This window comes from Centrocercus urophasianus, unplaced genomic scaffold, assembly GCF_019232065.1.
Source record: "Centrocercus urophasianus isolate 14NV4802_14NV808 unplaced genomic scaffold, USGS_Curo_1.0 seq_21, whole genome shotgun sequence".
Classification (NCBI taxonomy): Eukaryota; Metazoa; Chordata; class Aves; order Galliformes; family Phasianidae; genus Centrocercus; species Centrocercus urophasianus.
The window spans coordinates 13,064,108-13,088,788 of NW_024884767.1; the positions used below are offsets into that span (position 1 = coordinate 13,064,108).

The 24,681-nt window shown below is 40.7% G+C and overlaps 2 protein-coding genes across 5 annotated transcripts; one reads left to right on the forward strand and one right to left on the reverse strand.

The window, feature by feature from the left end:
- The first annotated feature begins 4,415 nt into the window (after positions 1–4,415).
- Positions 4,416–5,381, forward strand: LOC122162540 (actin, acrosomal process isoform-like). The gene has a single exon (XM_042822936.1). The coding sequence runs from the start codon at positions 4,416–4,418 to the stop codon at positions 5,379–5,381; it is 966 nt and encodes a 321-aa protein (XP_042678870.1).
- Positions 5,382–13,491: 8,110 nt separating this feature from the next.
- On the reverse strand, positions 13,492–24,468 carry LYRM7 (LYR motif containing 7). Of its 4 annotated transcripts, XR_006169580.1 has the most exons (6): positions 24,397–24,468; positions 21,995–22,067; positions 20,921–20,991; positions 17,050–17,131; positions 15,635–15,720; positions 14,000–14,084 (listed from the first exon to the last, which is right to left on the reverse strand). XR_006169580.1 is itself a non-coding variant. In XM_042822937.1 (5 exons), the coding sequence occupies exons 1-5, from the start codon at positions 24,412–24,414 to the stop codon at positions 14,008–14,010; spliced, it is 321 nt and encodes a 106-aa protein (XP_042678871.1). In that variant the 5' UTR covers positions 24,415–24,468; the 3' UTR covers positions 13,492–14,007. The 4 variants fall into 4 exon arrangements, 3 of the variants coding, with proteins under 3 accessions (XP_042678871.1, XP_042678873.1, XP_042678872.1); XM_042822937.1 differs by lacking the exon at positions 15,635–15,720 and having other exon boundaries at positions 13,492–14,084; XM_042822939.1 differs by lacking the exons at positions 15,635–15,720; positions 24,397–24,468 and adding an exon at positions 23,562–23,967 and having other exon boundaries at positions 13,492–14,084.
- Between the last annotated feature and the right edge of the window lie 213 nt (positions 24,469–24,681).

A 24,681-nucleotide genomic window follows, 5' to 3' on the forward strand; every position in this document is an offset into this window, starting at 1 on the left:
AGACAGTCCTGAACAGACAAAACCCATATCTGGAAATGCAGCAGAAGGTTGCTTGTGTCAGTTGCCGATCTAACAAGATCTGTTTGCAGAAGTCAGATAATATTCACGCTCCCAGCTTACTCAGTATTCTATTTCTCTCAGCAATAAATGCCTTCTATTTTCTTGAAGAAATCAGCCTTATTTATATAATTGACTTGCTCACGTTCTATACTGTTTCTCTTTTCATATAGTTGAAATTAAATACCTGTTATACAAAAAAGCAAATGTGAATACTGAGACATCTTCAGAACAAAGTATTGCTTAGCTCAAAGTCCTGAGACCTAGGCTTCACTGAAGTAGCTTCTGAGCCCTGCCACCAACTTCTCAGACGTCATTTCTGCATCTGTTCCTCCAGCTGCAAAATGAAAATGGCGATGCTTCCCAAGCTCACTAACGGACATTTTGCAAAGTGTCTTTGCAGCAAGGGAGGGAAAATTGTTCTTGCAAGTGCCAGGTATTACTCACCAGGGTTCTGTGACCTCAGTGTGGCAGGAGGGGTAGATGCAACCCTGCTCTGAAGGGGGTCAGCGCAGCTTGGTGCCTGTGCTGCTCAGCCTGATGGTGTGAGAGGAGGCTCATTTTTTATATATCTTGAAAGTGAATGTTTTTATTTAGGGTATATGTATTTTGGCTACCTATTTGAAGATTGTTTTGAGACAGGTCGAACGAAGGTTCTGAGGAGTGCTGATGATTAGAAGAGGGCACTGATGCTAAGAAGAGATTCTTGTCCCTCTCAGTCTCACTTGACTCACTTGTTACTTTTCTTTTGCTTTCCTTCCTGAACTTCCTTCACAAGAGTCATCCTCTACTGATCTTCCTGCTCCTGTTTTTCTGCTAAAGCACTAGCAGTCTTTTCTACACAAAGCTTTCTACACAAGTAAAGAATGAGTTTCAGTGCCGTTTTATACCACGATGCTGTAACAGTAGTTGATAACATTTGGTTAAATAAATAGGTACTTTTTAATGCGGCTAATTTTTAAAATAAAAAAGAATGTTGATCTGCATTAGGAGTTTTTTAAAAAGGGGCTAGGAAAGTGTCAAGGCATTCTCCAACAAGAATGTCAACTGTTTACAGGCTGGCTTGGCCTGGTTCCATGACTAGCAGAGTGGAGGGACCCATAGATCCACACCCAGGAAAGAGAAGAAAGGGGAAAAAAAAAAGGGAAAAGTGTAGAGAGATGGGCCTAAAGACAGACCAGCAGCAATGATCTGAGGAGAAACAAACAAATTTACTAAACAACATATTCAAATTCAAGATAACACACTATAATACAATATAATACAGTATAACCAGAATTGAAGCTAATAAATCAAACATTATGAGAGACTGTCTGAAAACCAAAGACCTTACTCTAATGCTGTGACGGACGAGATGGCACCCGCAACAGAGACAAGCCAGATGACCAAAAGAGCCATCAGGTGACCTACGAAGGCATTTCATCTTTTCCCCCTGAGCAGAAATGATAACAGAACAGCAAGCAGTCCTCTGGGGCATGCAGTAGTTCTTCTCTTCTGGGACAGGTATCCAGACTTGGAGCATTAACTCTTCAATTCCCAGTGCACTACATGATGTTATGATGTGGAATACTGATAACCAAACATCATAAAACCATGACAGAAAGCCAGATAGTTTTTTAGAAGCCCAATAAAAAACTGAAAACCACCACTTAAAAGGAGCAGACAAATCCTGAAACTTGTTTTTTCCTGTTTCTTGCTAACGCAGCTCCATACCAACTAATGATGTCCTTTATGGACACACAACTCATCTGAGACACTGAAGGGAAGGTCAAGGGTACAAACCTAGTTCCACTACTAAAATAGACACCAAAAACACAGGGACACAACATTCAGTGGCGCAACTCCTTTGTCCTTCTGTAAAGAGGCCTGCTGGGAATTTAAGGCATGTCCACCACACAATGTAGGGCTTACTGAGGTGCTTGATGGTGGGGAAAGGAGGTAAGTAAGGAAGAGAAAAAAATCATGTATAATTCATCAGAATTATGTATTTCATTTCTTAATAATCTATTTAAGTTTTATTTTGTCAGTGTTTATTTTCAACAACTTCTATTTATGGAGGCTTCTGTTAATACCTTCAATTGGCTTATTTCAGCCCTCTGCCCATGTAATTCATTTGCATCAAGTATGCCTTCCTGCTAACAGTGATTTATGATTTGACTTCTGACAGTTATTCCAACTACAGCTTTTATGAGACCATGAATTCCTTTCTTTCCAAAGGTGTTTCAGGCATGGAGGGAGACTAAGCATGAAAAAATTACATTTTATACAAGCTCAGCTATAGTGAACAGAGATAAACTGCTTAATGCTGGAATCTAAAGAAAACAGTTATTTTTGTTCAACAGTATTCACTTCACCAGTAGTCAAGCAAAATATTTTTATGTCACACATGTCTACTGTAGCTCTTTGCGAGGCTAAGCAGGCAGAGGTCTTGATAGCTATCAGCTCCACAAAAGTAGGTGCTATCATAATTCTAACAGGTGTAGACTGTGAGGAGTGGTAGGAGAGGTTCAGTCTTATGTTCTTTATTTTCTGCTACTTGTTTTCCCATAACAGTGAAGATTTAACTCTGAATACAGCTGTACCGATTCAGCTACAACTTTCATAAAGTCTAATAGTACTGTAGGAGGACTTGAAATCAGTCTGAAAATGTTCACAGTTCTACCTGAGAGAAATGGAGAAAAAAGAAATCATTGAGTCCAACACCTCTGCTAAAGCAGGTTCCCTATGGCAGTCAGACAAGCAGGCATTCAGGTGGGTCTTGAATATCTCCTGAGGAGGCTCCACAACATCTCTAAGCAGCCTGTTCCAAACAGTAAAGAAGTTACTCCTTTTGTTAGTATGCAACTTCCTCTGTTCCAGTTAGTGCCCATTGCCTCCCATTCTGTTGCTGCTCACCACCAAAGAGTCTGTACCTTCACCTCAACTCCCATCCTTCGAGATATATGCTTAAACAATGATCAGGTAGAGTATAGTACATACTTTAGCATGTATCATAGCTGGAATTCTCATATAAAGTCCTCTCTCACTGCTGCTGCTGCTGGTAGTGAGGGCTACACACCCAGGGACTTTAAGCCTGTATTTCCATGCTGTACCTTTACTGTATAATTCTTCATCGTTTGATGATTGAGATTTGAGATTGAGAGTTTGAGATTGACGGTTAAAGACAGGACAACAAGATGCTCTGGCCTTTCTAGCTTTATTGGACTCGAGCTATGATTTATATTTTGCATACACAGCTACCCAGCACAGAATGTGATCTTACACTGTTGCAGCTCCATTCCATCCCCTTAGGCTCCACCATTGGTCATCAGAAAGAAGAAATTAGCACCTGTCTTCCCACTTCCTCTCATAAGGAAGCCACAGGCCATGATGAAGAATCCCTTCAGTCTTCTACTCCCAAGGCTGAACAAACAAATGGATCTCAGCTGCTCCTCATGTGTGTTCCCTTCTAGATCCTTAATCCTCTCTGCAGTCTTCCTTTCTGCACTCTCTTGATAGTTTTATGTCATTTTTGTATTGTGGTGCCAAATACTGCAGACAGTACTCAAGATTAGGCTGCATCAGTGCAGCATAGAGCAGGACAGTTCCTTCCTTGTCTGGCTCACAGTGCTGGACCTGATGCACTCTAGGGTACAGTTTGCCTTGCTTGCTGCCTAGGCACACTGTTGACTCACGTTCAGTTTGCTATTGATGAAGACCCCTAAATCTCCTTCAGTAGGGCTGCTCCACAGCAGTCACCTCATTTCCCAGTCTGTATGTACAGCCAGGGTTGCCCCTCCCAAGGTGCAAAATCCAGCACTTTTTGTTGTTAAACTTCATGCAGTTGGAGACTGTCCAGCCTTCTTATGTGTCTGGATCTCTCTGTAAGGCCTCTCCACCCTTGACAGAGTCAACAATTCCTTCCAGATTAGTATCATCAGCATACTTGCTCAGAACACCTTCTAGTCCTACATCCAGTTCAAGAAAGCACCAAAGAGAATGGAACCTTGGGGTTCCCTGTTAATGACTAGCTGCCAACCTGATGTTATCCTATTTACTATAATCCTTTTGTCAATTAGTTGGGTGACCTTGTCATAAAAGGAAGTTAAGTTACTTAAAGAGGACTTTCCCCCTCACGAACCCATGCTGACTACGACCAATGACCACATTTTCCTTCAGGTGTTTTTCAGTAGCTCCCATCATCATTTTCTCCATAATTTTACCAGGCACTGATTGAAAGGCCTGTAATTATCATTGTCTTCCTTCTTGCCCTTCTCTATTCTCTGCCATCAGTGATGTCACCTCCCTCCAGCTGTGATGCAGGCAGGCACTCTGGCAACTCACAGTCCACCCTGCAGTGAGCCAGCCCCTGACATGTGATGATGTCTGGTTTAGCAGCAAGGTACAACGATCTTTGTGCTGTTGTCATTGACACAGGGATGGGCCACACCAAGAGCGGGCTGGCCGGGGATGAGAGGCCACGATCAGTGGTGCCCAGCCAGGTCAAGGATGGCTCCATTCTCACTCACGGTGTGGTAACTGACTGGGACGGGTTGGAAGAGCTGTGGCATCGCATATTCTACCACGATTTGGCTGTGTGCCCTGAGGAGCTGGCTGTGCTGGCCACCGACGCCCCACTGTCCCCTATCGTCAACCGTGAGAAGGTGGCCGAGCTCCTCTTCGAGGGCTTTGGTGTGCCAGCCATGCTTGTGATGCCCCGCTCTGTGCTTGTTGCCTATTCCTATGGCCGTACCACCGGTGTGGTGCTGGGCTCTGGTGCCGGCACATCTTATGCAGTGGCAGTACAGGACGGCTACGTGCTGCCCCATGCCTCCTTCCGACTGGACTTGGCCGGGAATGATCTCACATTCTACCTGGGCCAGATGCTGGCAGCCCGTGGACTGCAACTGCCAGCAGAGACACTCCAGCACCTGAAGGAGACACGCTGCTGTTGCCACCCACCCGGTGCCCACTCTGAGCCCATGGGGCCCCTCCTTCAGGATGAGTACTCCCGCTGTGCTGAGGCCCTCTTCACCCCTGAGGTCCTTGGGGTCCCAGGCCCGGGGCTACTAGAGATGGCGGCCCGCTCCCTGCACCTCAGTGGAGCCCAACCTGGTAACCCCCCACTGCTGCTGGCTGGAGGCACCACACTGCTGTGTGGCTTTGCTCAACGTGTGGCTCAGGGTCTGGGCAGCGAGCACCCTGCTGCTGCCCCCAGCCGCCATATTGCTGCCTGGCTAGGAGGCTCCATTGCTGCTTCACTTGATGCCTTCCAGGGCTCATGGCTTCCTCGGGATATATACATCGAGAGCGGCTCCAGTGCTGTGCACCGGTATTGCTTCTGACTCTGCTAGAGAACTGCAGGGGGTAGCATGCAACTACATCTGCTTGAAAATTTTTATTTAAAAAAAAAAAAAAAAAAAATTCAAGCTTTACTTTTTTTTTTTTTTTTCCCCCAAGGGACTTTCTCCCCCCTTTTTTACAGCCCTTATTCCATTCAAATTTGGGATCTACTGCCCCAAAATAAAGATGGAATACACATACCAGCCAGATTCTGTATCCAGGAGGTGTAATCCTGGATGGATGTATAGGATGGGGGACAAATGGCCGGAAGGCAGCCTTGCAGAGAGGCATCTGAGGGTTTTTGTTGGTGCTGTGCTAAGTATGAACCAGCAGTGCTCCCATGCAGCCAAAAGGGCCAGCTGTATTCTGGGGTCATCAAGCTCTGAACTATCAGCTGAGCAAGTTGTCCCACTCTGCTCTGTGTAGCCTCACATTGAGCTCTGGGTACAGGTTTGAGTGCCACAATGTAAGGATGCAAAACCTTTATGACAGCATCAAGAGGAGGGCTGTATGATGCATAACGAAGGGTATGAAGGGCAAGATGTTTGAGGAGCAACTGAGATCTCTGGATGTGTTCCACCCAGAGCCCAGGAGCTGAGGGGAGGCCTCTTGGCAGCTGCAGCTCCTCACAAGGAGAAGAGGGGCAGCGCTGAGCTCTGCTCTCTGTGACAGTGACAGAGCTCAGGGGAACCGCATGAATGGCTGTCAGGGGAGGGGCAGCTGGGGGTTAAGGACAGGTTCTGCACTAGAGGGCAGTGGGCACTGAGTGCCCACACTCTGAACCTACCAGAGTTCAGGGAGTGAGTATTCAGACAATGCTCTCGGACATTGGGTTAGATTTTGGGTGGTCCTGCAAAAAGCCAGGAGTTGAACTTAATGATTCTCATGGGTCCCTTCCCACTTGGAATATTTTATTTTTCTATTTCTCCACCTTTGATACTTATTTCACCATTCACTGAAATATGGTTAAAAATGGTGGGGGGGGAGAAAAAAAAAAAGAATGTTAATTCACTTTAAAGCAGAACTGCAAACTCCAAATCAATTTCAGAGGGTTGTGAATGATGCTGAACTGCATGCTGTCACTTCTGATTCATCATTTCATGTAACTGGTGCATCATAATGTAGGCTTCCACTCTGAGAAAGCGAGATCATGCACTCCTTACAACTCGATTCCAGGTCTTTTGTCCATAGAGTCACAATGTGTCTTTTTATGCAGTAGCTAAAGCAAAACAGCAGTGAGGAGCACACCTGATACAACTCTGCCTGCCTAAAGCCTTTCTGCATGATTTCTATAAGCATATATGAGACAATCCAAAATGAACCTCAACTCCTACAGTCTTTATTCCCTTTTTAAGAAGGAAGGTATTGCTATAGTGTCAATCCCAGATTAAGATGTCATCCATGTTCAGAGATTATTTACTGAGAAAGCTACACACTTAATTAAATGACACTGACCAGGAAAAAAAATCAGACAGGTTTTTTCACATTGCAGGCAATTTCCTTGCACATTTCAGATCTATTTAATTCCATCTTTTGATGGAATTGTGAGAAGTAGTAAGTTTATCACACAATGTTTGCAGATTTACATTGTAAGTGGAAAATTCTTGTATGATCCTCCTCATACTATTTAGTATTTTTACAATTCCCTTGTAGGAAACATTCCTTTTCTTCATTCTCTATAAGGAATACAAATACAGACAGAAATTTCTAACGTCACAGCAGCTATTTCTCCAAGTTCCATTGAACACAGGATAAAGCCAAGACCCTGACAAAACTATACAGAAAAATTGATGCAAAACAGATGATTGACACTCAGTCTTTCCATTCAAAGAAGTTACCTTCTGGTCAATCAAAACCTCAACTATGACTGCATCAAAATATAGTTAAGTGCAAATTAAACAAATTATTTGCCTTTACTATTTCTCTTTCCATTTGCTCAATCTCTGCAGCCCAGGTTTAACATCTTCCGTTCACCTTCAGCCTGCATCGCAGACTAGAATTAAAAAATGAAAATAGTACAATTTATAGTGCAAAATTGCTTTAAGAACCACTTAGTATATCAACATCTTTGTTTCAGTGGTGCAAAAACTGTTCTTAGTATTCTTTCACTCAATTTGCTCATCCTTCAATGAATTTTAATTTTCTCATCTTCGTTCACATGCTCATTCAATTGGTATTTCGTTTGCTGCTTTGACAGCAGCCAGCCCTTCCCCCACCCTGTAATGTGCAGCTCAGCAGGGTTTACAGAGACCATTTGTCTGCTTTTATTTCCACCGCTAAGATCCATGTTCAGAGACTATTTACTGAGAAAGCTACACACCTAATTAAATGACACTGACCAGAAAAAGAAAAATCAGACAGGTTTTTTCACACTGCAGGCAATTTCCTTTCCCAAAAAATTTCTTCTTTGCCCCTTCTCAGTACTATGCTTTAATGTAGGAAATTTCTTCGCCTGATGTTCCTCTATAATATAATGTACAGACCGTGGCAGAAAGCTTATGAAATTTGAAAGTACATCCAAAGGAATGGATGTTAATTCCTGAAAGATGTGCTCTTCGTGTTGTGACATAGAGACAGTTAACTGCAAAAAGGAAACATATACCTTCTTAAAATCACTTGCTTTTTCCACAGTCTTAGTTCATCTGAATCAACCTTTGCATAAAAGGGCAGACTTCAAGAAATGGGCTGCAACTACCATAGTAGCAGATGCAGCAGTAGAACTGTTCCCATTTTAATGGCTCAATGTAGAGAACGCCTTCTTCCCTTCCAGCTCCTACAAACATTAGTTTCACAGGCTGTTTATTTAATCTTGATTAATCCTGGCTCAAACTATAGTCTTCTGGGTAGGTTAAATGGAAAGCTGTTATTTGCACTGTGAGAAAAATGAAAGTGTAAAGTGGAAAATACATGCTGTTGTATGACATAAACAAGATTACCAAAATGCCTACTAAATGGAAATATTTGGTTAAAAAAAAAAATAAACTTTTATAAATAAGTATGAAGATCTGTCCTTCCTTCCTTTTCCTCCCCCCTGATTTACTTTTCCTGAAGAAAACAGTCACAAGCATAAAAAAAACACCTTGAAAAAACTTTCATAAAAGCTTCTATAGCAGTCTTCCAACAGAATTCAAAAGATCTGGATGCCCACTTCACAGATTTATATTACCCTATAGTAGTAACGTATAGGTACCTTCAAATATCACTGATTTTTTACTACAGTTATCAAAATATCAGAACATTGCTGCTGTAAAACACCAGCCTTGGTACTGAATTCACTTTGCAACTCGTGCTTTGTGCAATTTCCAGCAAAGTTGACAACCTAAGTTTGATTGCCCACTGAACTTCAGGGTTTCAGGATACATTGCTGCAAGCAGGTTGGAAAAAGTTATCTAGGGTAGGGAAGCACGGGGACTCAATTCTTCTGGTAAGTTGGTCAGCCTTAACTTCCTGTTTTTTATTGGCAATATTTTTCTTCTTCTTTTGTAAAGGGAGTGTAAAGAACTGCCAGTACTTGAAGCTCAATTACTTTATTTACAGGTTCAGTACAATACCAATAGCATAGGTGATGCCATGCAGCATTCTGTCTAGCCCAGCACCTTCAACTATCACTGACATCTAAAAAATACCAATGCTAGATTTAGTCACTGAAGATGTCACAGGTTTATTGATCCTATATAACCTGAAAAAAATGCTCAAGAACTCATCACATCAGGGAAAGTACAAGCCATTTTTCTGGATTATATTCTTCACAATACTTCTAGATCAACTCTTTGTGGAATCAACCTGTATCATACAACAGCAGACCTTGTAAAAATAGCAGCTAAACATTTCCTTTACCAAGGTGCACAGGAACAGAAAATGGGCTTAATTTGGTGCTGCTAAATTTGCACAGCCACCTTCACTTGAAGGCTGTAAAGACTTGAGCTCAAATCCTACCACGCAATTCACAGAGGAAATGTCACTGTGTTTTATTAACTCAAGTTTTCAGCAAAAAGACTATGTTTGTTCCCTATCCTGAGCTACTGCTTGCAGAAAGAAGTTAAGAAACTTCATCTTTTAAAACTATTAAAAAAGAAGGGAAAAGTGGCTGGAGCAATAAAATATCTTAATATTTAAACAGGAAATACAACTTTACTGTATTTTAATGATTCCCTTAAAGCTGTAGTGCACACAAAGACTTCAAGAAGAATGCCAGGGCTTAAGTCTCCAACAGATGTCTCTCCGGTAGCTGATGTCAAAAGCTGATACACTAAGAACTTTCTTAAATGCAATCACTGAAATGACAGTTCTTCTACTAAATTCTAACTAAGCATGTGGATACTTTATGTAGATCTGAAACTAGCCTTTAAACTATGCAAACCACGTACTACTATGTAGCACCGCTGATGTTCTCCTACCAGTTGTCAGCAGGGACAAATAACAAACACCCAATTGGTTAAACCATGCCAACCTGGTTGCTATCCCAGCTGAACTGTAAGACATCAGAATAAGCTATTAGCTCTCTTCAACAGAATTCCCAGACTGCAATAAGTGCCCATGGATTTTTTTTAAAAAAGATCTCTTTCTATTTGGCTTAAAAAATACTACCATTAAGCTTTATCTTTTGAGGGTGATAAGTGCATATCCCAGCATAAAAGGCACTTACATGTGCTCTGAAGTTTTGCATTTCCAATATCATAGAATGGCCTGGGTTGAAAAGGACCACAATGATCATCTAGCTTCAACCCCCTTGTTATGTGCAGGGTCGCCAACCACCAGAGCAGGCTGCCCAGAGCCACATCCAGCCTGACCTTGAATGCCTCCAGGAATGGGGCAGCCACAACCTCCTTGGGCAACCTGTTTCACTATCACACCACCTTCTGAGTGAAAAACTTCCTCTTAATATCTAACCTAGACCTCCCACCCTAGTATAAAAACATTTCCCCCTGCCCAATCACCATCCATCTTTGTAAACAGCCATTCCCCCTCCTGTTTCTATGCTCTCTTCAAGTACTGGAAGAGTCAACAGGTAAGCAAGGAATCAGAGGAAGAGGAAACATTGAGGAAGGCCACAGTGAGGTCTCCCCAGAGCCTTCTCTTTTCCAAGCTAAACAGACCCAGTTTCCTCAACCTCTCCTCTTAGGAGAGGTGCTCCAGCCCTCTGATCATCTCAGTGCTCTCCTCTGGGCTCACTCCAAGAGCTCCATGTCCTTCCTGTGCTGGGGGCCCCAGGCCTGGACACAGTGTTCCAGATGAGACCTCACAAGAGCTGAGCAGAGGGGGACAATCACCTCCCTCTCCCTGCTGGCCACTCCTCTTTTAATGCAGCCCAGAACACAGTTGGCCTCTGGCTGCAGGCACACACTGCTGGCTCATGTCCAGCTTCTTGTCCACCAGGACCCCCAAGTTCTTCTCTGCAGAGCTGTTCTCAAGGAGATCTTCCCTCAGTCTGTATAAATACCTGGGATTGCCCTGACCAAGTGCAGCACCTTGCACTTGGCCTTATTGAACCTCATTAGGTTTTCACAGCCCACTTCTCCAGCCTGTCCAGGTCCCTCTGAATGGCTTCCCTTCCCTCCTACATAACAACTGCACTGCTCAGCTTGGTGTCATTCACAAACTTGCAGAGGGTGCACTTGATGCCATTGTCTATGCCGCTAATGAAGATATATCTGGCACAGCATGATCGAATCACGTTATCAGGAGCCTATCAAATTACAGTTTTTCCCGAGTACAATTAATCCTCCAAACCAACAACTGAATGCCCCTGTAATGTTTTAAGCCAAATTTCGGTTCACATTTAATTCTTAAGAAAAACAAAAATACACAAAAGCACAAAGCCAGTAAAAAGTATCAAAAGCAGAATCATACTCACAGTGAAAGCAAATGGTAATGGAAGCTGGAGGAGAGGACCGGGCACTGGAACATGAATCAACAGGTAAGCAAGGAATCAGGAAGAGGAAACAGCTGGTCACTAAGCAGGTTTATGCCAGTCTTTTCAGGCTGATGGATAAGTTAGCTGAAAGAAAATAACTGCTGTGCCAAATAGTGAATGTAACTTCGGAGTACTTTCAGGCTCAATTCTTTATCCCATATCTGGATATTCACCAGATTCCTATTTGAAAGCAGTGAAACAAGAACAATAGTCCTCTTTTACTTTAATAGCATTTTGTCTAACAATTTGATTTTTCTCATCTTAGCACTTGAAACTCTTCTTCTCTGCTGCCCAGGAATGCACAAAGGCAGCAGAAACACGGAATATTAGTGTGCAGAACCATAGGCATACTGTACAGGAGTATGCAGGAGCCATTGAATTTTATCATCTCTTCTGAACATACCCTTTATTTTCAGCATTCTATGTGTTATTCCAGTAACTAACTATATTTTTATTGAGTATTCAAGATGTATGCAAAATGAAACACAGCTGGCTGTCAAATTCCAAGTTTGCATTTCTGTTCATACATAAGACAAAATGCTAATAAACACAAAGCAGCACAACAACACTAAATATGGTCACATGCAAATCGTTTATCCACTTGCAGTTTCTTCAAAGATTGTGCCAAAACAGTGCCACCTTCTGTTAAGTATCATTTTTTCAGTACATATTATGCACAGTAATGGGTAACATAATTTTACATAATCACTGAAAGAGTAAAGACCTCCCAAACCTACAATTTTATGAAATGGATTTAAATATCATTAATACACTATTCCTACAGCCGGAAGCCATGACTATACAGGAAATGAATTGACTCCTAATTCCAGATGACCTACAACTTAAAAGGTTGTGCAATTTGTCTTTCTTGCCAGTCCACTATTAAGCAATTTCTGCTAAAAATTTGTCACTTTGCATAAGGCCATATTATGTTTTATTGTTTTTATAGATACAACTACCTCCTGTTCTCACCCTGGCCTACCCCTCTCTTAAGCTCTTTAACAAAAAAAGGCAAGGTGCAAATGAACGGAAAACCAGAAGCATAACACACTTCTTTGGGAAGTGAATGACACAAAAGGCTTAGAACCACATCTGCTCCAGACCAAGATATTTGTTTTGTACTAGAGCATACAGACCACAACAAAACAGCAAGAATTGCAAGCATTTCCTTCTGCCTCAGATCACTTGCTTCCTAACTTCTAGCTGTGTTGGCAAGAAATATCAGTGAAACAGAAATAGAGTTACTGAATGTAACATGATGGAAAGTGCAACAATGACAGCAGAGCAGAAAGGTACCAGGCTATGGTCATCAAGGATTCACTCAAACGTAACAGTAATGGGCACAGAAAAGAGGGAAAGAAGCTGCTTACCTTCAGAAAGCTTCAGGTATGCAGGGATCTCCAGAGAAATACCCTTGCCTCCACTGCCAACCCTTGAATAAGGTCTATGAAAGAGTGAATCCTGCATTGCATAGATATGAGCTCGCCTGGGTTGGTCCTGGCTTCCTCCCTGGTGCTCAATCACTGTTTCAAGACGTGACTTAACATTTCTGCTACACAGACAAACTATTTATTGCTGGCTACCCTGCTCACGGCAGCTGGAGGCAACGGTTTTAAAATTTGCCTGTTGTCTCAACCAGTGAGAAGAAGACTGGATTCAAGCACTGTTTTTTTGCTTTATACAGTCACAGCTAATGTCAGATAACACACGAGTCACAAATATTTTTAGTGCTTAATAAAAATAAAGTAATTTGGACCTGAAAGTGAATCCTTCTTCCATGGTATTACATGCTTAGATCCTAGCATGATGGCTGGTACTGATTTATCAGAAGATTCTGTGTACTTATCACTGTAGTTAGGCTCCAATTAAAATGGAAGTGAACAAAATGGTACGATAAATTCAGTGAGAAGCCAATGAGTTTCCCTAAAAAAATAAAGGAGGAAATGATAATGACTTAGTAAAACTCACCATAAACTCAGCCTCAGGAAATCAGAACCACTGCAACAAAGAAATAAGTCTCTTTTCTTTGGAAAACACCTCAACACAGTTACAAGATTAAAAAACAAAATCATAAGCCCTGTGATCTAAAGCAATATCCTTCAGTTTTCTTGTTTCACTGTCATTCACGAACTCAAACCCTGCCAATCCTGCTCCATTCAAAGGTGTGAGAGAGAAAACAAACACCGCACACTCTTGCCTTTCTGTAACACCTGAATAATTTATTCAGACAAGCCTTAAGAACTTTCTCAAACACTACAGTATTTTAGCGTAAAGTTAGTAACTTCAGAATTCAAGCTTTTTGATGTGAAGCATAAATTTAATGATAAGTTTTACAACATGGTTTTCAGTTATTTCAAAGCAGTATATAATGTCACGTTATCAGAATTAAGAACTGCAATTCACTTGTGTTTAGTTTGTCAAGATTCTAGACTGCTAGGAAACAATCTGTATCTGATACTGCTCTCTGAAGTTCAGCAGTACATACATTTACACACTTTATTTTTCAAGGAAATCATGTATCTCAAGTTTCTGTGGATACAGTACCATCTTCCTCAAAAGAAGTCCATGGTGATATCATAACAAACAAAACTGGTTTCAGTCCACATTTTCTTGGCATTAAATTAAAATTTGGAAAACAAGACAGGCACACACTACTGTTTTTCAGAGTTTCCATTACCAGCTTTTAACATACTGTGAAGAAGGGCACACTCTTCTCAGGATTCATGCTTTTTTGTTGGTTTATCAAAGTAAGGAATATTGTCTTGTAGCAGATCCTTCCTGGGTAAGAGCACTGCAAAAGAAAAAAAAAAAAAAAAAAAAAACTATTAAGAATGTCATCTTATGGCAAATACTACTTAAAATGATAAAATTGTTTTTACATTTAAAAACAAAAAATCAGGTCAGTCAAACAAGAATCTTAGTTTATGGTGAGCAAACAAGCAGCATCATGTTACCAACTCAGTACAACGTTATATTGATTTTATGACTTTACCTTCTGTTGGAAGAACATTTTTGATCTTTTTGCTTTTAAGAAAAAATATTTGAAAATATTTTAATAGTATTAGTGATTCATTAAAAAAATGGCAAAGAATTGCAATAACATTTAGCACAAGAGAGAACAGTAAGTTGAGTCAGTGAGTAAGTCCAAAGCCAGATTGTTTACTTCAACAGTTCCCCACACTAATGTTAAATTTGGTATAGCCTTCTATTCCAGCCTCCTGAAATCTAATCCGTAAAATATTCATCTTCTTACATGCTTTAAATGCCAACAAAAAAGAAAGCATCAATTGGAAATTCTGACTGCTATATCCTCATAGAACTCCATAAAGCTGGGGTTTGCCTAATTATGTATCACTTTAACCCGTTCCATACTAAGCTCTTGCATCTAGCTCCTCAGAAATCAACCTGTTCCTTACCATGAAGGGGAAGAGCTGTGTCATGTCAGATTTGCTCAAGCAGTACAAAATAAAGCACAAACACTTGGACCAAGTCAGACACCTTCTAAAATAATATCAAACCTACAAATATGTGTGTGTATTTGTAAGTGCAAAAACAAACATTTGGTCCAGAGTACACTGATATCCCACAAACCATGAGAAGGAAAAATGATTTCCTTGAGGTTATCTTACTTCTGCCTCTGTGGACTGGCAGCAATGCATTTAATAAGTTTCTAAGATCTTGAAATAAAATTTCAATTCCCTTTCTCTTATAGAGAAAAAATTGATAATTAAACTTATGACAAGTCACATTCATATACACACTTGGAATAGATACATGAAATAGAAATGCAAAAGACAGAACTAACAAAAATTTCAAAATATTGAAAAATACCAAGTGCAAACAGATAAACATGAAAGAACTTTTAAACTTCTGTTCAAGAAGCTAAGTTTTGAACATATCTATACACACAGCAAATCAAAACAATCAAAACATACTGCGTGTATGGAGCACTACTAAAGCTTAAGTTTTACTTGCACTAGTTTAATTTGAAAGACAGGGAAATAAATAAAATAAGAGATATTTGTCTGCTGCTGAGTAACCTAACTCATACTGAATCTGAAAAAAAAAAAAATATATATATATATATATATATATATATAAATATATATATATATAAGAAAAATGTTTACTGTGGCTAACAAACTCCAAAATGAAAATGTTTTCTCGTTAGTAAGAAAAGCTCAGTCTTTCTTTTCTAAACTAATTTACAGGTAAATCTAAACATAACTATACACAGCATTCCCAAATTCTCTTTATAAAGAATAATATGGCCCTGTGCACTGGTTCTGGAATTAAGACAACACAATAATTTCATCTGATTAGGAAAAAAGGTCTCCATACCAATATTTCTTCTCATTGTCTAAGGCTGAGAGGCAGGACTGCAGAGAAGTAACAACAGCAGATGAAACTGAATCATATATTGTCAGCTAAAATAGAAAAAAATGTACTAAAGATTCTGACAGTAACTCACTTAAGGACAATTCTGCAGCAATAAACTTCTGTAACATATTTTGCTTAGCTTCTTCTTTTCCTCTCCTCTTTTAATTTTTTATTTTTTTAAATTGCTTTAATTACTATGATTATCTAAATGATTTAAATGAATCCAAGGTAAGTTTGTAAAAATAAATACATGTATGCACACAGCAGCCAAAAACTCCTGGTTTGCCCATAGTCTGATGACTCCACTTAGCCCTGATGCCTTCATCTGAAAAAAACATAGTAGAACTGAGAACTGAGAACAGCACAGAAGAAAGCAACAGAATGATCACAGACATTCAGCTGCTGTTTCAGAGATAAGCTTTACCATAGATGAAGAAAGCAAGACAGAGGCAACTAAGGTCTTAAAAGCTCAAGAGCAGCTTGGCAAAAATGGATAGCAATTGATAAGCAAGACCACAGCAAATTATTCTTTTATAAAACATATTAAATTCTCTGTCAAAAGCACCTGAATCCACCTGAGTGGATGACAGGAGGAAACACGAGAGAAATTCATTGAGGATAACTAAAACAGAAACTGCTCCTGGCTCAGGAAGTGAACAGTTAAACAGATGGAAGACAGCAAAGCACATTTCCTCTGTTCCTACTCTTCTATTGTCATCTGCCTAGATTTCTATACAACAGAGATTTACAGCCAGTACAGTCTAGACAAATCTCTGGCCTCAATCATTATGGCTGTCCTAATGTTAAATGCTTTACCAAACCCAAAACTTGGAAGTATATACGAAGATTTACACTAAGACTCTAAGCAGAAGTGAAAGGAAATGATGTATGCAGCTGAAGATTTCTTCTATATCCTACCACGAGGCTGCAAGATGAACTAATTATTTCTCTTCCTACAAGGAAATTTCCAAGCCAAGAGCCGAGATTTCAGAATCTGCATCAAGGCTGTCATCATGTGGCAAATATTCCAAGGCACCACCTGAAACTTTAACAGTCAGAACAAGGTTTTGGATAGAAAACAGCATTTCAAAGAAAATGCTGTTGGAAGGCATCATAGAGATTGCATTTGTTAATTCTTCTCAGGCAACTTCTACCTGTATGTTATAGCAAGAGCCTGCAGATATTGTAGCTAATTCATTCATACATACACAGACCAGTTAACCAGTACATGCAAGCTAATGGTTAGGATACCAAGTATAACTTCCTTTTTACATTGAGGTCATTAAAGGTAGTTTGAGCTTCTCTTCTGATAGCTCCCATCAAAAAAAAAATTAAAAAAAAATTCAAAACATCCTTAAGCATGCAGCTCTACTCACATATTTTGTTGGAATCTGTGTGAACTGCCTGAATAACAGAAGTTCTGAGAATCACTTCAACATCTGAAGCTATTTTCAGGAGCTATTAAAGAGAAATAAACAAACAGTAGTTTAAGTAGCATGTAATTTTTTTTCTGAAGGTATTTTCCACATTAGAGAGCTATTCAATTACCAAAGTCAGTCAGGTCTATTATTCAGTAAGCTATTTACTGTCTCTGCATAGCTTTCACTTTGGAGGTCACAGCTGATAAAATAGCTACAGCATGATTAAACCTTTTGCTGAATAGAATACAGCAGTATAAAATCTATACATCTGATTAAAACAGCAAAGGAATACGGTAGAATGCAATTACCAAAACAAGTAAGTACATTTATCACAGAGTGTCTTAGTTTGGAGGAGTCCTTAAAGATCACCTAGTTCAAACCCTTCTACAAGGGGATGGGTTGCTAATCACTAGATCAGGCTGCCTAGGATCCCATCCTACATAGCCTTGAGTGCCTCCAGAAATGGGGCATTCACAATTTCTCTGGGCAAACTGTTGCAGTCTCTCACCACACTCTGAATAAAAAAATTCTTCCTGAAATCTAACCTGAAACTGCCCTCTTTTAGTTTAAATACATTTCACCTTGTCCTATCCATCCAGACCATGTAAAAAATCAGTTCCTGCTTGTTAGTTCACTTCAAGTACTGAAGGTACTGAGGCCTCCCCAGAGCACTCTCTTCTCCAAGCTAAACAAGCCTAACTCCTTCTACTTTTCTTCATAGGAGAGGTGGTTGAGCCCTCTGATCATCTCTGCAGCCCTTCTCTAGACCCATTCAAACATCCTTCTTGTAGTGGGAGCCACAGTACTCCAGATTGGGCCTCAAGAGGGCAGAACAGAAGAGGATAATAACCTCCCTCACCCTGCTGGCTACTTCTTTTCTGATGCAGTCCGGAAGTTGGCCTTCCAGGTACACACTGCTGGCTCATGTTCAGCTTTCTGTTCATCAGGACTCCCAAATCCTTCTCTGCAGGGCTGCTCTCAGTGAATGCCAATACCTTGCACTTGGCCTTGTTAAACCTCATCAGATTATTGCGTACCCACTTTTGGAGCACGTGCAGATCCCTGTGGATGGTGCCCCTCCCTTCTACTGTGTCAACTGCACCACTCAGCTTAGTGTCATCAGCAAACTTACTGAGAGTGCAGTCAATCCCACTGTCTATGTCATTGATAAAGATGCTGAAGAGCACTGGTCCAAAGACAGATCCTCAGAGGACACCACTTGTGACTGGCTTTCACCTTGTCACACAGCCACTGACAATGACAACAACCCTCTGGCTACAACCATCCAACCAGTTATTTATCCACCTAAAGTACAGCCTTCAAATCCACACCTCTCCAATTCAGAGATAAGGATGTGGTATGGGACCACGTTAAAGGCCTTGCACAAGTCCAGGTAGACAGCATCAGTTGCCCTTCTTTTGTCTACCAATGCTGTCATTTCATAGAAGGCCACCAGACTGGTCAGGCATGATACGCCCTTAGTGAAGCCACGCTGGCTGGCAGATCTCAGAGGATCTGCTCCATGATCTTCCCAGGCACTGACATGAAATTACTGGCCTGCAGCTCTCTGGGTCTTCCTTTCTCCCTTCCTTGAAAATGGGAGTAACAGTTCCCTTTTTCCATTCACCAGAGACTTCACATGATGGCCTCACAGACCATTTCAGTAATAACCTACATCAGTGAATGTCTCAATAACGTAGTCTGACTTACACCTATTAAAAGGGCAAGCTATCTCCTTTGACATCCCTGATTTTGAAATGAAATGGCAAAAAAGGGGCACGATGTGACAAGAATACTGAGGTTTATTAAAAGCAGTAGAGGAACAGATACTAGCTAAAGATTAGCACAGCATAATTGGTACAAGACCTACAATTCCCTTCCTCACTAAGAAGATGAGTAACCCTTGCATATTTTGCTAAGCAATAATCAGAAGCCTCATACTTGTTTGCATGATACCATTGTCAAAAGTAAGTTAATTTGCACAAATGAGACACCCTGGGAACATGCCTACACTAGGAAGCAGTGTATATCAACAGGAGAGGCTTTCTGCAATGTAAGAGTTGGAGCAGAGGATTTAGGCATCTACACAAAATTTCTCTGCACTCTTCTCCTTTCAAAGGGGAAACATCCAGAACACCCTGTTCAGTGTGTTACTATACACCAGGAGCTAGACTGCATACACCCTTTCCAATTCAGCTTCACATTAAAGGGACTGTCATCTGCTTTGAGGCTGCTTCACAAAACAAGCAAAACCAAATTAAGCTGCAACAACCAAGATGAGATGCACTCCTGACCTGAACCGTTTTAGTAGATTCAGGTGTTATATATCTCTCACTTCCTAATACTGCAGTTACTTCTGTAGGCATATATATACCAAATTCTGTAGGAATATATATATACCAAATGCCTATTCTGTAGGCACTATATACCAAAATGACGCCATGCCATGTTAGAAGGCTTTGCAGCTTTCAACTCTGGCAAACTAATGAGCATCTGGTTGGTCTGTATTTGCTTTTGTTAGCTGCTGTACAGAAGCAGAACACTAATTCCCCAGGTGTTTATGAAAGTACGTATCCAGATTTTTAGAAATCATTTGATTCAATTCCTCTGCCTTTGAGTCACCCCACTACATAAATAATGCCAAGCTTCCATGGTGTTTCCATGCAGTTTCGATGAAATTCTACCACTTCTTCCACACACCTCTAATCAGTATCTTAACATATATTCCAAATGTGACATGTATTTTGTAGGTTGCCATTCATAATACATATAAATTATATATATATATACACACATATAAATATAAAACTACTGCAAGTATGTCTTCCATACACCTATCACAGAAGAAAAGAACGTAATATTTACATTCCACATATGTGATCAATTAAACACAGAAGTATCACTACCAGGGCCTGACAACAAGTGGAAAAGCTACGAAGTGACGACTAAGTGCTATGAACTATTTATGATATAACTGAGTGACTGACGTGATGCAGAAGTTTAGATTTATTTCTCTCAATGACAGGTGGAGGCAACCTCTTTCAAAACATCAGTGTTACTAGAAATCACAAACAGTCCCTTATGAGGCTAAAAGTCACTGATTGAATTACTTCCTCAATATGGATGCTAATAGTAGAAATAGTTCATACAGAAGCCTTATTTCTGGCTGTCAGTATGTCTTTCAGTAAAATGTGTTAAAGTAACAAGTAAAGGTACCTTACAAAGTGAACTAACAGAATACTTTATTATTTTTAATGTACCATGAGGAAAGAAGCAAAAAACTCCAATAGGTATAAATAATACAATAGTTACAATAGTCATGACTATTAGTTTCTTTCCCATGTCTTACAAAATAAGCCATCTCATTAGTGCTCAAGGATAAAAAAAAAAAAAATTCTCATTTCTGCCAATTACTGAGCAGATCATTTAAAACTTTCACACTTTTGTTATACAACGAACTAAACAGGTAAATTCAAGTAAACAAAACTCAAATATAAATTATGAGCAGAACAGGAAAAAAAAATTCCATGAAAAATAGAGCAGTTTTTTCCCCTGAAGAATATACACTCCAAAATTATCACAATGAACTACTAGATAAAGCCTACTTTTTAAATATTTTTCTTATGTGCAAAATTCTATGACAGACTACTAAGATCAATATATTTATAAACACAGATCCATGGGAAAGCCTTTCTAGAACCACCTCTTGTAATGATTCAATAAGTATCCGTGGTAGTTTAGGGATTTTTTAAGTAAAAGATGCTCTTTTTACTCCAAGAGAAAACAAACAAAACCCAACCCTAAGTATAATGAAAACAAGAAATACCTCATTTATTTTCTCTTCAGATGTTTCACTTTGGTTATTTCTGAATTCTTCGTTTATCTTTTGTCTTGCAGCTAAATAAAGTAAGCAAAGTAAATAAAATGTGAACAAAACAATAATATCTTGTCTTTGTGACTGAACAAAGCTCGTGACAAATAAGGCTGTGATATCTACCTCAGGACTGCTTCTTAACTTGGCTTAACAATGCTCCATCTACCTATCTACCCTTTTCCCCTAATGAAAATATATATATCAACACCTCCTTGGAACACTCATTCTGAAAAACACAAGACTTATGTAGAATTCCGGTGATATATTTTGAGTTTACTGATACAGAAGGAAGATACAATGCCAGATCTGCTGATCTAGCCTTCTCCAAGCAGACTTCACTGTGATCTTCCAATACTTGGAAGCAGGAGGGGGACCAACATTTTACACAGGTAGATAGCGATGATCTTGGGAGGAATGGATTTAAATTTAAAGAGGGGAGATTTAGGTTAGATGTTAGCAAGAAATACTTCCAAGAGTAAGGAGGCACTGGAACTCTCTGTCCAGAGAAGCAGTGGATGCCTCCTCCCTGGAGGTGTTCATAGTCAGGCTTGATAGGTCCCATAGAGCCCAATCTAGCAGGTGGCAACCCTACCCACAGCAGTGGGGAACTAGATGATCTTCAAGGTCCCTTCTAAACCAAGCTATTCTATGACTGATTCTGTGAATCCAGCTAGCTATTTCTTGTGAAAAAAATGGATGAGACAGCATGATTTCTACTGAAATTACGTTGATCCCATCTCCTTACCTTGCATTTATGCTCTTGCATCACATACTCTCTCACTTTTATGGGAGCATTAGCATTGTTAAGTACAAACTGGAGCTGCAGAACTGACAACACCTTCTCTGGAAAAGGTAGTATTTTTAGCTCTCTTCACCACTTTCATAGCCTTAAAAAAAAACAACACTCGTATAGCTTCCTCACCATAACATTAAAAAGTAACTCTAATGGACACAGCAATGACACCAATGAGAATCAATCTTATTTTGGCATGTAACATGTATTCATCACACAAAAGCCCATCTTACCTTCAAGGGCTCTTGTATCATTCTTAAAAACTTCTTGTCGAGTTCTGTGTAACAATTTAAAAAGCCTCAAAGCCTGTAAATACAAGATGAATAGAATTAGTTGCAAGGAAGATCCTTAGTTAAAACAACTATGCTGTGATTAGAAGTGTTCTGGTTGATCTTTCACAGCACTTCCACTTAGTACACTCCGTATGAAATCAATATCTGAGGTACTTTACCTCAATTCCTGATCAGATAGCTTGCAGCCAAAACAGATTTAAGAAAAAAATCCTGGACAGTTCTAGATATTTCAGAGCAACCTGAAATACTGCAGAACCAGCAGTACACTTCTAAATAATCATTCAACATAATGGGGATATAGTCCTGAAAATACTTTCATGCAAGCACATCCATTTTGCCAATATAAATCAGAAACAACAGAACCAGAATAAGTGTGCAAATGTGTCACTGAAGGGACTAGCGTGATCATTTTACTGGATATTCTGCAATAAAAAAAAAAAAAAAAAAAAAGGCAAAGAAATCTAACTGGCCAAAGTATTCTTACTTTGCCATTGTAAGGAACGTGAAAAGTGAATTTCAAATGAATTTCAAAATCGTACAGTCACTAGTTAGAACACATTTTTAATCTCCTTCTGTAACACCTAATTAACATCTTCCTCAGGTGACACGGAAAATCCAGAACAAAACAAAGTCTTTTCAGTGTAACAGTGACAGATCTGCCTGCGGATATACAGCAAAAATGCTGAGAATCACAGCTTACAGTCATAAAGTTTTGACTGCTTATCCACATAGAATATATGAATTAATGCAATCTTCAGGAAATCCTGACTCCATGTCCAGAAAAATTGTTAAGGGGACATCTTCTGAAGTTATTTCTAGTATTTTCTAGTATGTTTAGGCATTTCAGGAAGGCATAGTTCTCAGTACTTCATGATAAACTTGAATTGTGTTCTCACAATTACTATGCAAAAAATTTCTCAGAAGGAAACAGAGGAAACACACGCTTGTAAATGAAAAATACCTATGTTTTTCACTACCACTCTTTTTTATCAGTAAGTAGGCCTATGCCTTAGATGTGAAAGACCAATCATGGGAGAGTGGCCAGTAAATACATCCTGTCAGGGCCCTGGAAAAACTGTTGCTTTCAGTCACTCAATTGCAAAGAAAGCAGCAGCAGGCTTCTATGGATGCTACTACTTCCACCAGGCATCAACCCATTTTCCTGATTCCCTTCCTGTGCTGCTCACTTGGCTCAACATAATCCATCCTGAGATATAAATACACAAAAGACAGATGACAAGAGAGAAAAGCTGTAAGCAGTAAGAGCCTTATACCAGTTTACCACTACTTCTGTGGTAATATAACATTACAACAGCTTCAGTCTATTAAGGGACAACTTACAAACACCAACAAATTCCAATCTCACTTCATCTCAGCGAGTAGATATTATAATTCAGTATCAAGCATCCTGCTGTTGTGGATATACTGCAAAATAGATCTTTGTGCCATAAGGCAGACCAATACACTCTCTACCACTTAAAAGTCAGCGGCATTCTTATGCAAAAACCTTTTCTTCTACAAGACTTGGGATAGGAGTTGACAGTGAGTTAAACCACATGTGCAGACATATGGAAGAGGTGGACTCTGCTGACTCCCACTTGCTTTCCATGTCCTCAATAATTCATAGCCAGCAAATATCTGTCCTGTTCATGAACGATTCCCCAGGTGGATAAAACTGTGGAGAACAGACTGATAAAGGCCACTAGCAGCCAGCAACTGTGTTTCTTGCCCTGTAAATCTATTTTAGTAGATCTGACCACGCCATCTGAATAGCATATTTTAAAATATATCTATTCTATGTTTTCACCATCCTTGCAAATCAACATTACTAACAGCTTTGAGTCAAAGACATAGGCCTGACAAAATCAGAGGAAGGATATGATTATTTTGAACTCTCTGATCGACATTTTTTATGCAACTTCCAGTGAAATATAAGCAAAAATCTTGTAAGTACGTTATGAGTGCCGCTTCTATTTACGCTTCCATAAACGACGAACAGAGCCGCGGAAGCTGGCACTGAACACAGCACGACAGACAGACCCCGCCCCGCCAGCGGACAGCGGCAACAGTCCGCTCTCCTCGACGTCCGTTCCTTTCCCGGAAGCTCAGGCGGGTACGGGCCGAACGGGGAAGGGACGGCGACGACCCCGACCGGACGACCCCGCGCGGGCCGCCTCCGTCCTTTCCCCGTTTGGCCCAGGCTCCAGTTGACTCAATGCAGCCCCCGAGGACCAGAGGAACCCGATCCGTGGGGCTGAATCCAGCCAGCCCCTCACCCAGCAGGAGCAGCTAACCCCAACAATGGAAGCCCCCTCCTCGCCACGCATGCGCGCTGCGCTCACCCTCCCGCGGCTCGCCATGGCGACCGATGTGCGGAAGCGGAAGGCAACGCTCGGAGTTTCCGGCCCCGCCCAGGCACGGCGCAGCCGGGTGCAGTCTATAACGCTGCCCGGCCGAGCCCAAAGACACACCTCTCTGGTGCCGAGCAGCGTTCGCTCCACTGCGGCTGAGCACCGCGACCCAACAGAGGCCGCGCCCCCAGGGCCCATTGTAGCCATTCGCGACGCGCTGTGCGGCCCGGCTTCACAGTGCGACCCCGCGCGGCCCCACCACGGCCATGACTGGGC

Coding starts and splice junctions, on each gene's coding strand:
- LOC122162540 (XM_042822936.1), top strand. CDS start 4,416: ATGATGTCTGGTTTAGCAGCAAGGTACAACGATCTTTGTGCTGTTGTC.
- LYRM7 (XM_042822939.1), bottom strand. CDS start 23,663: ATGGAAAGCAAGTGGGAGTCAGCAGAGTCCACCTCTTCCATATGTCTG. Junction 22,068..23,561: donor CAAGTCTTGTAGAAGAAAAG/GTTTTTGCATAA, acceptor TTGTATTTACAG/GCTTTGAGGCTTTTTAAATT. Junction 14,085..17,049: donor CACAGATTCCAACAAAATAT/GTGAGTAGAGCT, acceptor TTTCTTTTGCAG/TGCTCTTACCCAGGAAGGAT.